General features: G+C 36.3%; 3 protein-coding genes across 3 annotated transcripts; 2 read left to right on the top strand and 1 right to left on the bottom strand.

The window, feature by feature from the left end:
- Positions 1-92: 92 nt before the first annotated feature.
- On the top strand, positions 93-3,021 carry samd13 (sterile alpha motif domain containing 13). The gene is made up of 5 exons (XM_061738384.1): positions 93-422; positions 764-884; positions 2,262-2,304; positions 2,390-2,501; positions 2,597-3,021. The coding sequence occupies exons 2-5, from the start codon at positions 857-859 to the stop codon at positions 2,738-2,740; spliced, it is 327 nt and encodes a 108-aa protein (XP_061594368.1). The 5' UTR covers positions 93-422; positions 764-856; the 3' UTR covers positions 2,741-3,021.
- A 14-nt stretch (positions 3,022-3,035) lies between these two features.
- uox (urate oxidase) lies at positions 3,036-8,410 on the bottom strand. Its single transcript, XM_061738383.1, has 8 exons — positions 8,272-8,410; positions 7,575-7,787; positions 6,720-6,836; positions 6,487-6,565; positions 5,865-6,051; positions 5,553-5,676; positions 3,926-4,009; positions 3,036-3,842 (listed from the first exon to the last, which is right to left on the bottom strand). Exons 1-8 carry the CDS (start codon positions 8,290-8,292, stop codon positions 3,768-3,770), a joined length of 900 nt encoding a protein of 299 aa, XP_061594367.1. The 5' UTR covers positions 8,293-8,410; the 3' UTR covers positions 3,036-3,767.
- Positions 8,411-9,940: 1,530 nt separating this feature from the next.
- On the top strand, positions 9,941-15,496 carry LOC133457815 (deoxyribonuclease-2-beta-like). Its single transcript, XM_061737160.1, has 6 exons — positions 9,941-10,117; positions 10,258-10,432; positions 10,712-10,790; positions 11,645-11,806; positions 13,025-13,222; positions 14,020-15,496. Exons 1-6 carry the CDS (start codon positions 9,999-10,001, stop codon positions 14,355-14,357), a joined length of 1,071 nt encoding a protein of 356 aa, XP_061593144.1. The 5' UTR covers positions 9,941-9,998; the 3' UTR covers positions 14,358-15,496.
- Positions 15,497-15,603: the final 107 nt, after the last annotated feature.

The raw sequence follows: 15,603 nt of genomic DNA, 5'->3' as shown, positions 1-15,603 counted from the left end.
CAATAGATGAAAGGTCAGTTTGTTAGATTATCCAGATTTTCCAGATTTTCTTTTCTGTAGCAGAGTTTATGTAAAGAAGGATATGTCATTATAATATATTGTTTTTATGAAAATATATGCGTATGTGCATTCAGTGTGAATTAATCATATGGAAATGTAGCACACTAGTAGTTAAAACTACGGATAGGCTCTAACTTGCGTTATTAAAACTACATTTCCCAGCAGCACCTGCGGTCGTGGGCGAAGAAGGCAAAAGCGAATGAGCTAGTTGGCTTTACTTGATTATAATTTGATTTTATCAAATAAATACAATCCCTCATCTGTTAAAAAAATATCTTGGGGGTAAAGAAACTTTTTGCGGTTGTCATACTTGTATATCTCGGTCCAGCAATTGCTGTCAAGGTGGAATCTCCTTAAACAAGGTAACTGTTAAATGTTGTATTAGCAGACGAAGCTAACTGTCCATGTTAGCTCAACGTTAGCGTTTATATAAAACACGAAGAGCGGACCATACATATCTTTATTGTTTTCTTTATTGTACTATATTTAGGATTATTTTTTTTACATTTTTATTTTACACTTAAATAAACGCATTAGGGTGGCTTTATAACATTGTTGTATTTCATAATGTGGAGTTTCAGGTAGTGATTTTCACTCCGCAGCTCTTTATTTACATGAGTGTGACTGACAGATGACAGGTTTTATTTTAATCAGTACCTATAAATAATGTATTAACAATTACACTATCCCACTGTTATTCCAGCGGAAACATCCAGTGAACGCCAGACTATTAAAACAAAAACAATGATGGTGTTTGAACTGCCAACAAACTGAGTTGTCCTGAAGAAGACATCTGATGAAAAATTACTGCAACAATACAGAAGGTAAGAGGCTTATTTTAGCAGTTTCACAGCTCTTAAACTTAAAATACATGCGATCTTGCAAAGTGTCATAGTCACCAGCAGTTTTGCTGCAGCGTTTGATTTGATTTGATTTATTTTGTACATGTAAAAAACAACAATTCAAGAGAAGATAAGAAAACAAAACAACAAAACAAATAATTCATACTTTAACACTTGATATCTTAATTTACATGTGCAAAAAGGAGGAGGAAGAAGTGTAAACTTATTTAATCCTACCCCACTAATCATTTAACCCGTATTTATAAGTACTCACACTGCTAAATAACAGTATTATTATTATTATTATTATTATTATTATTATTATTATTATTATATACTGTAATTATACTCACACACATACCTATACATACATACACATAGTTGAATATTTCTATATATTTGTACAAACTTGCCAATATAAATATTTATATAAATATACTTATTTACACCATACTGTCTCTATTTACTGCATCTACTTTATATCTTTGTATATATCTACTTACGCACACACACACACACACACACACACACACACATACACACATACATATATATATATATATATATATATATATATATATATATATATATACACACACACACACACATATAATTAGCTGCCCATTTCTGAACATAAATATAAACAAATCTACCCATTCACCCAATAGTGTTATCTGCAGGCCCCTAAAAGCCGCTTAACCCCTTCCTCTTTGTGCCTCGTGAAAATCATGTTTGGATTCGTAATGTGTTTATGTATTCATTTGTTCATTCACTCAACTGTTCTATAATTCATCTTAATTATCCGTGCATTGCAGACTGACCTTTCATTTAGATAGCAAATTCAGGTTATTTCTTGAATAACTCCAGGACTGCACTTGATGAGGAAATAATGTACACCAGACACCAAATACTTCAACAGATTTGCATGTAAAATATTTTATATTCATATATATTTACATATTTGAATAAAATTGTATCATTCAGCCTCCTTTAAAAATATTGGATGATATCCTCCAAGAAACAATCATGAAAATTACTTTTATACATTTTACTTCATCTACATGTGTATTATTATTATTATTATTATTATTATTATTAATAATAATAATTTTGTTATTCGTCATTCCTTACAAGTTTTGTGAGTGTTATTGAGTGTTATTTGTGAGTGTTATTGCATAGCTTTTTCAAAATAATAGACCATTCGTGCACTATTGTGCAACCCCATTCAATAGAATTTTTTTTTAATCAATTTATCATATAAATAAAAGCATCTTTTTGTCTTTCGCAGTTTACTTAATAAGTTCCTAATTAAAAGTGCTGATAATATTAATGCATCCCTATTTTTATTTATTTCTACAGCTGCCATGGAAGAAAAGGCAAATGGCTCAGTCGACACTAAAAAGTATCACCTAAATTGATTGTGAAAATTTGGAAATAGTTAGTTAAACTGTTCTCAGTGAGATGACTCCTTAAACTTTTTCCCACAGTCCAGTGGAGAACGGACAGCTACCTGACCCGTCCAGCTGGGGAGTTGCTGATGTTGTCAATTATTTCAAAGCAACAGGATTTGAGGAACAAGCCATAGCATTCCAGGATCAGGTTGGAGTATTGTTTTTTCCTCCTGCTCAAAATACCAGTCAAATGGTTGTGATAGTATAGGATCCCAAAACAAACATTTTCTCCCCGTTATACAGGAAATTGACGGCAAGTCCCTGCTCCTGATGACGCGTAATGACGTCCTAACGGGGCTGTCGATAAAGCTTGGTCCTGCACTGAAGATCTATGAGTACCATGTGAAACCGCTGCAAACTCAGCACCTGAAAATCAATGCCTCGTAGCATCACCGGGCGTCCCACACCCACCTCACTGACAATCATGCCAGAAGACTCCAGGTTAGCTTCACAGAGACTCCTCCGCCCGCAGTGGCACCTTTACAGGATTTGAATGCTGTGTGTTTTTTATAGCCTGGACCCCAAAAATGGTCTGCACATGGCATCCAGTCTGCTGTTTACCCTTTCAGCCATTCTTTTTTCCTGCTGCTTTAGATAAGTATTTTTTTGTGTTTTTATTTAAAATAAAAAAAAAGGAAATGTGGAATGAAGATTGCAGAAAAGACGTTTGTGTGGTGTGTGTGTGTGTGTGTCTGTGTGTGTGTGTGTGTGTGTGTGTGCAAAGTGAATAATCCTGATGATTTTAAAAGAAAAGTATTTGTATATAAGATGATATATAGTTGAAAACTGTATGTTCTGTCATACCTAAACACTTTGATAAATGCATAAAAATATTCTGATATAACAAGTTTTGTCCCCAAAATAGAATTTTTATGTCATAACCTGCACATCTGAGTCCATAAATTATCCTGCGCATGTATCAATGGTGCATTTTTGTTTTCCTAGACCCCAGGACCTAGCCATAAGCCTCTTTGTCTCTCCTCACCTGCATTATTTAAGCTTGTCGTTCTTAAAATGAAAATATTTATGTGTATATATTCTTATTATGTCTCTACTTGTGGTGCTTTCAGCTTTGTCGCATAGACAGCTGTACTGACGTGTGTAGGACCAATGTTTATGTGCAACATAACACTGAAATTTGGATTTCTGAATTTGCAATAAATGGTGCTCTTTTCTCACCGAACACGATGTCATTTATAGCTATTTTATTTTATCTTAAATGATACACAATCATATCACACAGTCAGTAGTAGTCATTTATGTTGAGTCTGATGTTTGAGCTTCTATTAATTTTCTATGTGGCATCATGTTGACTTCAGTTATATGAATCACCAGTTTTATATTTGTACAAACACTTTCTTATAGTATAACAATACTATCAATGCAGCTCTGTCTTCAAGCTGTGACGGCACTTTTAAAGTCGAGCCAACTGCTTACGGCGCACTGTCCCAGTGATGTTGCCAGCAGGGTTATCCAGAGGTAAAAGCACCTAACGAAGAGAAATGTATATCGGTCACCGAATTATTTCATGACAACAAAACTTGTAAGACTGAATGTAATTATAGAACTTGCCTCATCTTTGTTGACAATACCCATTTTGGTCATGTCTATGGTGAAGTAATGCTGGTTGGGCATTACAATCTCAATTTCATCCACCTGAAACAGGATTTAGTTTTACAGTCAAAAGAGGGGGAAAAAAACAATAAAAAACTTTAACTTTATCTCAGTTAAGTCAAATTAAATTTGTTTTGCACATTTAAAACAACAGAATTTAACCAAAGTGCTGCACAAATTAACAAAATATCGATAAAGATACAGAGCTAGGGACAATTAAACCTGATGTAATGAAATAGTCTAAGTAATTATTAAAATTGAAGAATAAAAATACACATGCACAGTCACCACTAAAAGCTAAAGAAAAAAAACTGATTAACAGCTCTGATATCCGGGGTCAAACTGCTGCACCGTTTTTCAGTCTGGATCTGGGAACCTCCAGGAGTAACTGATCTGTAGTAACTTAAGTGTGAGGTTTTCAAGAGTTCACACAGATATGGTGGCGCTGTGCTTTTGAGGCACTTAAAAACAAACAATAAAATCTTAAAATGGATCCTGAAATGGACAGGTAGCCATAGCAAACAGGCCAGTACAGGAGTGATATGATTTTTACCAGGTGAGATGCTGTGTTTTGAACAGCCTGTAATATACATCCATTCCTGCATTTCAGGGCTGCAACACTTTCCAAAGGAAAACATTTACAAGGTAAAACTTTAACCACGTGAAGTGTTGTCATTCCTTCAACAACATTGAAAAGAAATTCTGTTAATAAGTGTAAGATGTGATTTTATCAAAGAAAGTTCAGGATTGCAAACAGGTGTTTCTTTATTTTTCTGCAGCCTTGTCTTTGTAATGTGTGCAGAGTCTGGTTTTGCATTGTTAAATTGGAAATAATACATGGATATCCTTGGAAAAGATATCGTCATGAAGGCGATCTTCAGTAAGTTGCCCTAAAATCAAAGGCTTGTGTTCTTTAGTGCACGGATTTCTCTGAATACTTTAATGATATTCTCTACTGTAGATGGAGAAATATGCTAATATTTTCTTTAAGGAATACTGTTTCAATATTCCTTAAAAAGACTATAAACATTTCAATGGATTACTCACATTGATTGACAAACACGTTTCTTAGGGATCAACCCTTTTTTCAGCTTTTGTGCCAAATTAAGATTATGAGCCTCTGTCGACATCACTTGTTTGAGATATTTTCATTGTACCTCATTACCACTAAAAAAGTAATCTCTTTTTGTGTTTTATGTGTTGTGGGCCTGAAATGCAAAAAATGGGAGCAAAAAAACATCAGATATATCGGGTTTATACTGCCTGCAATCAAAAACGACGATCATCACAATAAATGCAAGAAACTCTCTGCCCTTCTTTTTGACAGTTTTTTCCTTTTTTTTAATACTATACCAGATTTTCTAATTCGTGATTACTAAATTGTTCACAGCAACTACTGAACAATAAATATTTGCTTCCGTATACATATGAACATAGGGGAAATACTTATTTCATAACATTTGTGTATATCAAATTTGTCTTTGGAAGGAGGGTTTTTGACAGATTTCAGAGACATGGCTAAAATATATGTAGCAAATAATCATTCACATGGTAAAACTGGTGAAACAATTGTATTTGGATGTACCTCGGGAATTCTCTCCAGAACCAGAACCTGTGTTTCATAGAGGGTCTTCTGGACAGATGGTGAGTACTCTCCTCCATTAAAAGTGCCAGCAAACCTCTCGATAATTGTGTCCTTCACACACGCCCTAAAAGGGTGGCAAATTCACCTTTAGAAAGTTTAGAAAGTCTTTCAGCATAAATAAAGGAAATGTTTACTTTGCTTTATGTACTTTCTTTCATGTACTCAGGTAGATAAAGTCCACTGCATATGTCTGATCCATAGAAATGTAGGAAATGTTGTGATCTCCTCATAAATCCAAAAAGACATAATTACCATGCAGCATCAAAGTCAACACCATGAGTCTTGTTGTAGCGCCACCTGGTATACACAGATGTGCAGAAAAACCTGTCCTTGGTCTCTTGAAGTGTGGTGAAGCGATCTCGCAAGAAACCTTCAAAACCAGACTGGGTCGTTTTCAGCACCTTCATATTCTTGACCCCACTGTGAAGCACCGGGGCGCCTGTATGGGTCACAGAGTCGATGAGCGTGGAGCAAGTAAACATTGAAATGTTTGCAGGGAAAGCAAACTTCAGACTGGCTCAGTGCCTCGGCAATACTGACACTTCATATCTAGCTCTATCTGTAAAGATCCCTCTTTTTGACAGTATTTGAACCACTAACACTTAAATAATGTAGTCAATAGGCCCCTGGAGTTAAACTGGGCATAATTATACAGTTTCTGCTGTACACCTGTGCATCTCTGATTCACTAGAGAAAACTTTGGGCAGCTGCAAGATAAATACAGAAGCGTAGGGGAAATACTTATTTCATAACATTTGTGTATATCAAATTTGTCTTTGGAAGGAGGGTTTTTCCTCCCCAAAAAAGGGCATGCAAAACAAAAAAACCCTATCTTTGTACGTGTGTGTGTGTGTGTATGTGTGTGTGCAATCACCACTGAGGTTTTGTTCTACATCACAGAAACGATGAGCTTCTGGGCTGTAGATAAATGCATGAGGGTGCTCAACCCCATTCTGGGAAAAATATGATAAAGTTATAAATTAGCAAAGATTAAAGTCTGTAGAATTCCTGGATTTTTTTGCAGTTAATAATTAATTGAGTCAGTGTGCACTTGATTTACTGTTTAATCAAAAACCCACACGCTCATCCCAGGATGGTATGTTTTACCTTCTCCAACCTTCTCCATGGAACCTCCTCCACGTAAACTTTGGCTCTCAGTACATGGTTAAAAGAGGTCAGGAAATGGTGGCAGATGTCCAGGGAAAACTGCTCAATGGTTTTTACCTATGCAGATTTCAAAAACAGGAGTAACGGGCTGTTAGGAAAATCATCTCGGTAGCGGTTTGGGTAACAATACTTCAAGTATAGTTGACTAATGAGCGAAATGAACCTGCAGCCCTTGCAGGACCTGATTTCCCCTCCCAGTGAAGCAGATTACAAATATATATTTTTAGTCCCTTTTGAATCTCACTTTACCTTCTGACTCCATAAAGCTGGTTGACAAAGAACGTTTTTCCTTGGAATCAATCAATGAAAACTTTCTAAGCTGTTAATAACTCGGTTATAATGTTTACATCTAGATTAACCTTAGAAACCCTTAGATGCCTATTTTTCTCTTCTTAAAGAAGAAAAAAGTTCACCTGAAAACATATACAAAGTTACAAGGTTCTTCCCAGTTTTCCCCCATATATATTTTTAACAGTGGCCTCAAAGCACATTCAATTCTCAGGAAAATATTCTATAGTCAAACTGTAAATTCAACTGGTCAAATGTTATGTCATTTTGGAAATAACTATCTGTAGTTTAGCTTTTCATAGCAAAAGGATGCAATAGTTTAGAATCCTAAATCATGGAACTTTAAAGCTTCTCATTGGGCCCTGCTGCCCAGTATTTTCTGATATTATTCAAAGAAAGCAAGTGCTAAAAAAAAAGAAAGTTAACATTTTGCTTCAGCTTACTTCATTCAAGGTAAAAGCTGCTCTTTTGTTTTTGTCCCGTTTCTTTTCATGAAGTTTGACTCACCCCTTTGAGTTTGGCGAGTGCGTGGACGGTGTTCTTGATGGTGTCGGTGGGGATGATGTCTGAGTTGTCACCTGTCAGATAGTCCTTGCGTGAGTTGAGTGTGATCTCCACATCGGCCTTCAACTCGATGATGTAGTGGTGGGCTCCTTGTCTCCTGACGAACAGCAGCTTCACTGAGTTCTTGCCATAGCCTGTTCTCACAAACTCCACCTTCTGTATAGACGGAACATGTTAAAAACACGGTGCAAACATCACTTCACACTTTTATGTGTTTCTCTTTGCTTAACCACATTCTGATATTCTAAATTGCATATTTACTGTGATTTTCTTCCTCAATAAGGTTTGTGTGTTTGATTATATTGTAGATGAATATTTGCGTTTGGTAGACATTTTTGCATGAGCCTCAAATTCAGTTGCTTTATTTAATCCATATTATTGTGTTAAGGTAACATTATAAAGTAAAACTGATAAAAAAAAGAAAACATAATGGTTTCTGATGATAAGAAGACTTATGGGTAGAGACATGTTAGGCTTTGACCGCATTTCACAATGTGAAGTTAGGGTTTAGCCATGTGGTCACTGACCCCAAAGTTGAGGTAAACTACAGAGTGTCATTTAAAGTAGATTTGCATTGTCCACAAAAAAGTCATCATGCGTTTATCAATGTAATAATCCTCAAATCTTAATAATTGGATACCTGATTTGCAGCAGTTGCCATGGTGCTTTCCTCTCCGTCACTTGATGTGTGTTGGACCTCCTCAGTCTCTCACCCGACCCCTTGTAGGAGGACTTTGTAGGGAGGGTGTTACTAGCTTTGGACTCAGACTATTGGGAGTTCTCTTCATCTAAGAACGCGTGATTTTACATGAAACATGCACACCAAAAGGGAAAAAAAAAAAAAAATAAGCAATTTCTCAGTCCCGTTTTCCTCTTTGATGTGTTTTTGACTCTGAACTCCATGTTACAGCAGAAAGGGTAGTTGAGGTTCTAAACATTCAAGTTACATATTAAATATTTGGCGTGGCCTACAGATGTGATATATCTTAAAATACTTTAACAGTATCATGTTTCCTTACATTTCTCTAAGACATAAGGGTCACGTTTATTCAGTTTGGCTTTGAATTACTTTGTACTTTAGAATCTTTAATTCTGCAGCTGGGCTGACAAGTATCTCAAAAGTTCTAACGTAATGTGCCTTTGTCACTTTGAGGACGCCGAGGTCTGAAGATCTAATTCAGAGAGCTGTTTAGCTTTTCAGGGTACCATGATATCACAGACCAAGTTCAGAGTAGATTTATCCAACTACACCATGTCTATCTCCATCCTGCTTCACAACTAAGGAAAAACAATTAAGCAACAGAAAACTGCAACGTTTTCTGTTTAAGAAATGCAGGCTAGTTTTATCTAAATGAGCTCTCTTTTAATAAATTACGTGTGATTAGGATTTTATAAAGCAGGTTTTGTTATTAGCAGACTCTTGGTTTGAATCCCAGTCTTTCTGTGTTGAGTTTGTATGTTCCCCATGGTTGTGTAGATTTGATCCTGGATTTCTTCCTAGTTTCTAAAGCATTGTGTAGATTTTCTTCCCCCCACTCCCCAAAAACATGTATATCAAATTAATTGGTGATTGTAAATTAGCTGTATGAACGAGTATGAGAGCGTGTCGCCGTTGGTCTGTACGTGGCCCTGCGCTAGACTGGCGACCTGCCCAGGGTTGACCCAGGCCTTTCACCTGGTACAGGAGCTGGGATTAGCTCCAGCAGATCCCTGGGTATCGATGGATACATGATATTCTGCTATTTCTTTATGGGTACTGAAGTCATTAATTTTATGTATCAATAAGGTGTTTATAAAGGCATTTTGCCATAGATGTTCTGAAGAGCTGCTCCAGGATGAGAGAGGGCAGATTAACATCTACTGGATGTTCATCTGGTAAACCCAAACGTTTGGAAAATAAAGACACATAAGTCCTGTTCACAAATCCATGAATTAGGACGTATTCTTTTAGAAATATTATATATGTATATATATATATATATATATATATATATATATATATATATATATATATATATATATATATATATATATATATATATATATATATATATATATATATATATATATATATATATATATGTGACCTACAGTATATAAGAGACTAAAAGACTTATCAAAGATTATTTGACATTCGTTATTTTTTATCAGCTAAAAGTAGCCTAACGGAGATGTAGTAACATTAAGGAACTGTTAGTATTTCCCAATCATGTGACAACTTGTGATTTCCTGTTTTGCACGTCCAAGCAGCTGCGCTGTGTTCACTCTCTAAGTCACTCAGTCATGAACACCCCAACTTTAAATAGAGTTCAGATTTCCCTTTTTTGTTCTCTGGCATTTTCATTTCAGCTGCATACGCCGCTCAGGATGGTCTCACACTTGGGTTTCTTCGGTTGGTGCCTCCAGATCACTGTGGTATCATGGTGTTGTAGAGAGTGTGTAGCTGACATTTCCTGTAGAAATGAAGCTGGTGAACCAGTTGATTGGTGAGTTGATAACAATAGTGAAATAGATCTACCAATGCTGTTTTCAGATTTTGTTGCTTTCATTGTGCTGGTAAGTTGACATATTTTATATTTGATTTGTGTTAAGTTTCTCCACATAATGTGTCTGTCTCATTTTACAGGTTTATCATATACAAAATGCCAAGGTACAGAATTGGTGAGGTTGGCAGCGGGGTGGAGTACATGTACCTGGATGCCTCATCAGGGAGCTGGCAGATGAGTAAATTCATGATTAACAGCAGTCAGGGAGCCATGGGGAACACCCTGAATCAGCTGTACAAGGGAAAAGCTTACATGGTGAGATTACGTCCCTGCTCCTCTGAGTGGGAGCTTTTTGTAATGAGATGGTCAGAAACTTGACTGATGTGAGATGAGAGACAATAAAAATGATAATAGTAAACCTATAGCAACTTATACTCGTATGTCACTTACCAGCGGCTACATTTATAAAACCATTTGCTTGAAAGCTATAAGATTTTTCCGTGTCATTATTTACAATATATAAAATGCTTGAAACAAATTACATCTCTAAAATGTTTTTTTTCTTCAAACGCTGCACGTGAAATTCTCTTCCAGTCTAATAGCTCAGTCTACGCGGTCTACAATGATGGACCACCAGTCCTGAAATACATGGAAGGATATGGACACACTAAAGGTGCGGGTCGTTATAAATGTAACTTTAATACTTTTATAGCCAGTTTGTAGTGTATGAGAAAATCCCTTTATTCAGACAGAATGTTTTTTGTTCAATTAAATTAAAATCAATTCTATTTTATTTTATTTTTCAAATATAAAATATCTTAATATATATATATATATATATATATATATATATATATATATATATATATATATATATATATATATATATTTAAAATACATTTAATATTATTTTATTTATTTATTTATTTTTAATGTTATTTTATTTTTTTTATTTTATTTTATATAGCATCTATTATAGTACAACCTGTCTCTTTGTCAGTTGTATGTAGTGACTGAACAGTAGCCTTGTATCCCGTGTTTTTGCATGCATGCAAAGTCAAATCTAACAGTGAGGGAAATGTAAGCAGATTTCCATATTACAGTTCATGTTAGATCTCGTGGAAGACATACTCTACTGACCCCCAAGATTGCTCCCAGATAGCACTGTAAATATAATGTGTTCTAAGTACTTGATGTAAAAATGTATTAAATTACCATGTAGATGAGTAAAAGTTAGATGAAATTCTAGTCCTCTCTGTGTCTTTGGTAGTTAATGGGAGACTCTTAGGCTTGGGGTTCCAATACTATGACTATGCAATAAAGACTAGGTCAATATTATTTAGTATCAGGGGGAGAAAATGGCCAAAGAGCATCAGCCTGATATCTGCTGTTGACTCTAAGCTGGCAGACACTCCAACTATATCTTGCACATCCTGTAAATGTTTGCCAGTTTATGTACTGATTTGCATACATGTGTGTCATATTATGTGATTTCCTGTATAAGTTATGCCATTGTGTTTCCTGTAGGGGTTCTGCTATTTGACCGCTCTCAAGGTTTCTGGTTGTCACACAGCATTCCCCGTTTCCCCTCCTTCCCTGAGAGGGGCTACCTCTACCCATCCTCAGGTAAAGTGAACGGCCAGACGGCCCTGTGCGTGACCTACCAATACGATCAGCTCCTGCGTATCGGTGAGTGAACCCTAGTGAAGCAACCCCACATGACCTCCATCTGCTCTGAAATCAGGAAAAGATTAACTAAGTGACCTTGTCTTCTGCATGTTCATCAGCAGCGTCAATATTTTAAGCCCTAAACGTGCAGTCTTCCAATTATGTTTCTCTGATTGTGTTTTGCAGCTCTATAACAAAAATCCAGTCAAAAATCATCCTTCAGTGTATGATGCGGAATCGTATCATCCTGATTTTTCAGTGAGATTTTTCATTAGAATTAATATAAGTTTTAGGCTTTCTTACTTTATTATATAGATAAACTATATCAGTCAGATTATATTAAATTAGTCTATAGGTGAAGACTATTTCCTTAGTGCCATTTTGTGTTGGCTCACTGAAACTATGCAGAATCTGCCATACATGAAACCTTTCTACACCTACACCCACAGTCGCAAAAACATGCATGCTAGGTAAATTGATCATTCTAAATTGCCCGTAGGTGTGAGTGTGAGTGTGTCTGGTTGCTTGTGGGGACTGCGGGTGGAAACAAGAATTTCTGCTAAACCCAGTGTATTTACACTGCTTAATGTAGTGTTAATTAATATGCATTTTCCCGTCTAAATAAACTTTGAAACTTTGAACAGAAAAATTACTAAAGGACTGATTTAATAAACTTGAAAGAAACGTGGCATCGATTTGAATGGTAGATGACAGAGGGTTAGACAGATTCAGTATCCAAGTAAGTCACGTTTGGCCTCTGTAAATTAAAAAAGAAATAATTCTTCAGAGGCTGAGAAAGGTCAGGCTGCAAATCAGCCTTTAATGCTTTCATCTGAAGACTTCAAGTGTATTAGGTCTGTATCTTACGATAACAAAGGTTGTTTTCATGTTATAACAAACTGATTATTTTGCAACAAAATTATTTCCTTTTATGGTTATCAGATTTCATGTGAAGAAGGACTTAGTCAACCTCTTATTTTTGCTGACTGGATGGTAATATTACTGAGATATACATTAATTAGTTTATCTCAAAATTAGGAGAATCAGTTTGTCAAAAAGTTTTAAAAAATTTTAAACTATATATTCTTGCATTTGCATGATTCACTTCAAGCCTGTTTTGAAGATAAAACATATATGTAAATATATTTTTTATGAATGATCTCATAATTTCTTCATGGCTGTATAAGTAACGGTGCCCCAATCTACCTCAACATCTGCATTCTCTCTGCTCTCTTGCAGCAAGCCAGCTGGTCTACCTTTTCCCACGCATCTATAACTGCTCCGTACCTGCCACGTTCTTGGCAGACCTGCCAGAGCTGGCAAAGTTGTGTGAAGGCTCCAAACTGCCGCTGAGCTCCAACAAGAGGCTACAGCAGCTTTTCTCTCTGGGCGGAGACAAGTTTGTCAGTTTTGCCAAATCCGAGCTCTATGTAGATGGTGAGAAACTTCTCGTGGACTGTTGTTTAATTACATGTTGCCTTGTAGCTATTTAAATTGATCATTCAGTCAAGTTAAGTCAAAGCTGATTTATGGTGCATTTAAAACAACAAAAGTTGACTAAAGTCCTGTACAAATTGCACTGATAAACAAAGCAATATCCATCAAGATCTATCAACGTGTATCCATGACAGCACATAACTAAAACAGTTTAGCAGGGCCTGAATGTTAATATGACTAACTGCTTTTATTGGCAGATAAGTCTGAAGATCATCTGCAAAACAATGAAATGACATATTGTGCTTTTTAAAAATGGACCCCAAAGAAAGAATATGTAAAGAATAGAGAATAGGCCAAAATTTGCAGCCTTGGGGAACCCCTGTAACTTAATGAGGACAAAGCTGAAGAATACCATTAAGGAAAATTAAGAACTGTACAAATCTTGGGCAAAAACGTATTCCTGGTGCTCTCCTGTTTTTGTGCTTTTGTGCTCATAATCAGGTAAAGAGACTGTCTTTTCATACATAGTGGAATGCGTGAGCACAACCATTCTTTCCTTAAATATGCAGTAAATCACTTCATAGCTTATTTTGAATTTTTTAATCTAGAAGAAAGTGATTACACAAGCTTTCCATGTGTTTTTTCTCTTTGGAATGAATGCAATTTGATAAATAGTAGGGACAACTGACAAGAGCATAAGAGCCAAATTATGTCTCACTTATTGAATATATGATTTTGATTGTATTGTGTCGATCTTTAGATAACAGTTCCTGACCTACTACCTGGCTTTCATCCAGATATTTACACAGGCTGGGCGGCTCAGGTCCTGGATGCAGACCTTCTGGTGCAGTCTTGGCAGACAAAAGGTCATGAGCTGCTGTCCAACTGCTCGCTGCCCAAACACACCATGAACATCAAAAGGGTTCGGCTTTCCTCATCCGTCCTGTTCTGGTCCCTTCATGACCATTCAAAGTGGTGCGTGTCGCGACTTGATGAGGACCATATTACCTGCTTGGGCGATCTGAACAGGGAGAAGGCCCAGCTGTGGCGTGGCGGGGGGCTGATCTGCTCCTACAACCCTCTGATTTACAATGCTTTCAGACAGCTGGTGGATTGGTACATTAACTGCAAATAACAAGATGATTGAGTTTGAATCTGAATGTATTTGACTAAATGAGAAGATTTACTGTTAGAACAGTCGTCGATAACCAAAAAACAATCAAGTTCTGAGCATCAACAAGTGAACTAAACCCACCGGTTGCTGTTATATCTACTTTATCATTTGGCCCTCATGTTAGGTGTTTTACAGTAGGATGCTGTACATGTTGTAGCAGCGCAGTAAAATCAATAATTATTTACTGTATTGTTGCATGAAAATCTTAGAGGGGAATTAATTTCAATATTGAGACTGTGATTATCACATTTGTTTCACTCACTGGTAGATGAATGTTAAGACATGCCATCTTGAACTGTTTCTGTGTTGTTTTTGCTGTTATTTTTTACTTTAAAAGTGGTTTAAATTAAGGCATTAGAACTTCAAACTGTCAAAGTTTCTATGAGTAATACAGTACATGAAAGACACAATTTATTCAGTTCACTCTATCCATTTTTTCAATCTTTTATTTTTACACTGAATAAAATCCCTTAATTATGTTTTTTTTTAGGAACATCTGATTGAAATCTGTCCAGGGTGCACCCCTGCCTTTCATTTAAAGATGGGAATGTTGAAAGAGGGTCAGGTTGGCGGGATTCTTTCCAGTGACATCCAACACCCAGACTGTGTCTGCTGATTATTTTGGGGTTATTTTGTTTTATGGTGGTGGAGAGTTTGGGCACTATTTACAAGGATTTTAACTGAAATATTACATGCTTGAGGTAAACAGTGTCACCTAGTGGCAAGATTGCCACAACATGACAGAATTGTCTTGGCTTGTTACATCATATTGCCTTGAGCATTTACTGAGAACTGAATAATAAATTCTCCGCCACAAAGAACCAATCGGATTCAGGTGTTGTAATGTCAACATTAAGGAGCTGGGGAGGTTTTTGACTTATTCTGTGTTGCATGAAGACAAGTAATTCATGAAAAGTTCCCAGTGACACAAGCTCACGTCAAGTGGAATCCGGTTGTGAAACAACCATCCATTTCATTTCACGTCTTCATCCAAGACTGAACTTTACCTCCACAATTTCAACATGACTCTTTAATCCTGACCTCTGACCTCTAACCTTGTCTCCCTTTTTTTTCCGGTGTTGTTTCCACCGTGTCTCGTCACGATAATGCAGAGCTATTTCAGTCTTTTAACATCTCTTCAGATACTTTGCTCATGAAACACTAACAGAAAAGACAGTTGTTGGTGAGATGGACTGCAAATCTCCCT

The sequence above is a fragment of the Cololabis saira genome, chromosome 13 (genome assembly GCF_033807715.1).
Source record: "Cololabis saira isolate AMF1-May2022 chromosome 13, fColSai1.1, whole genome shotgun sequence".
Taxonomy (NCBI): Eukaryota; Metazoa; Chordata; class Actinopteri; order Beloniformes; family Belonidae; genus Cololabis; species Cololabis saira.
Note: the sequence above shows the minus strand (reverse complement) of the source record. Positions and strands in the feature narration are given on the sequence as shown.

Coding starts and splice junctions, on each gene's coding strand:
- samd13 (XM_061738384.1), top strand. CDS start 857: ATGAAAAATTACTGCAACAATACAGAAG. Junction 885..2,261: donor TTACTGCAACAATACAGAAG/GTAAGAGGCTTA, acceptor TTATTTCTACAG/CTGCCATGGAAGAAAAGGCA. Junction 2,305..2,389: donor GGCTCAGTCGACACTAAAAA/GTATCACCTAAA, acceptor TTTTTCCCACAG/TCCAGTGGAGAACGGACAGC.
- uox (XM_061738383.1), bottom strand. CDS start 8,292: ATGGCAACTGCTGCAAATCAG. Junction 6,052..6,486: donor TGTAGAACAAAACCTCAGTG/GTGATTGCACAC, acceptor TGACCCATACAG/GCGCCCCGGTGCTTCACAGT. Junction 3,843..3,925: donor GTATTGTCAACAAAGATGAG/GCAAGTTCTATA, acceptor TCTCTTCGTTAG/GTGCTTTTACCTCTGGATAA.
- LOC133457815 (XM_061737160.1), top strand. CDS start 9,999: ATGGTCTCACACTTGGGTTTCTTCGGTTGGTGCCTCCAGATCACTGTG. Junction 10,118..10,257: donor GCTGGTGAACCAGTTGATTG/GTGAGTTGATAA, acceptor CTCATTTTACAG/GTTTATCATATACAAAATGC. Junction 10,791..11,644: donor AGGATATGGACACACTAAAG/GTGCGGGTCGTT, acceptor TGTTTCCTGTAG/GGGTTCTGCTATTTGACCGC.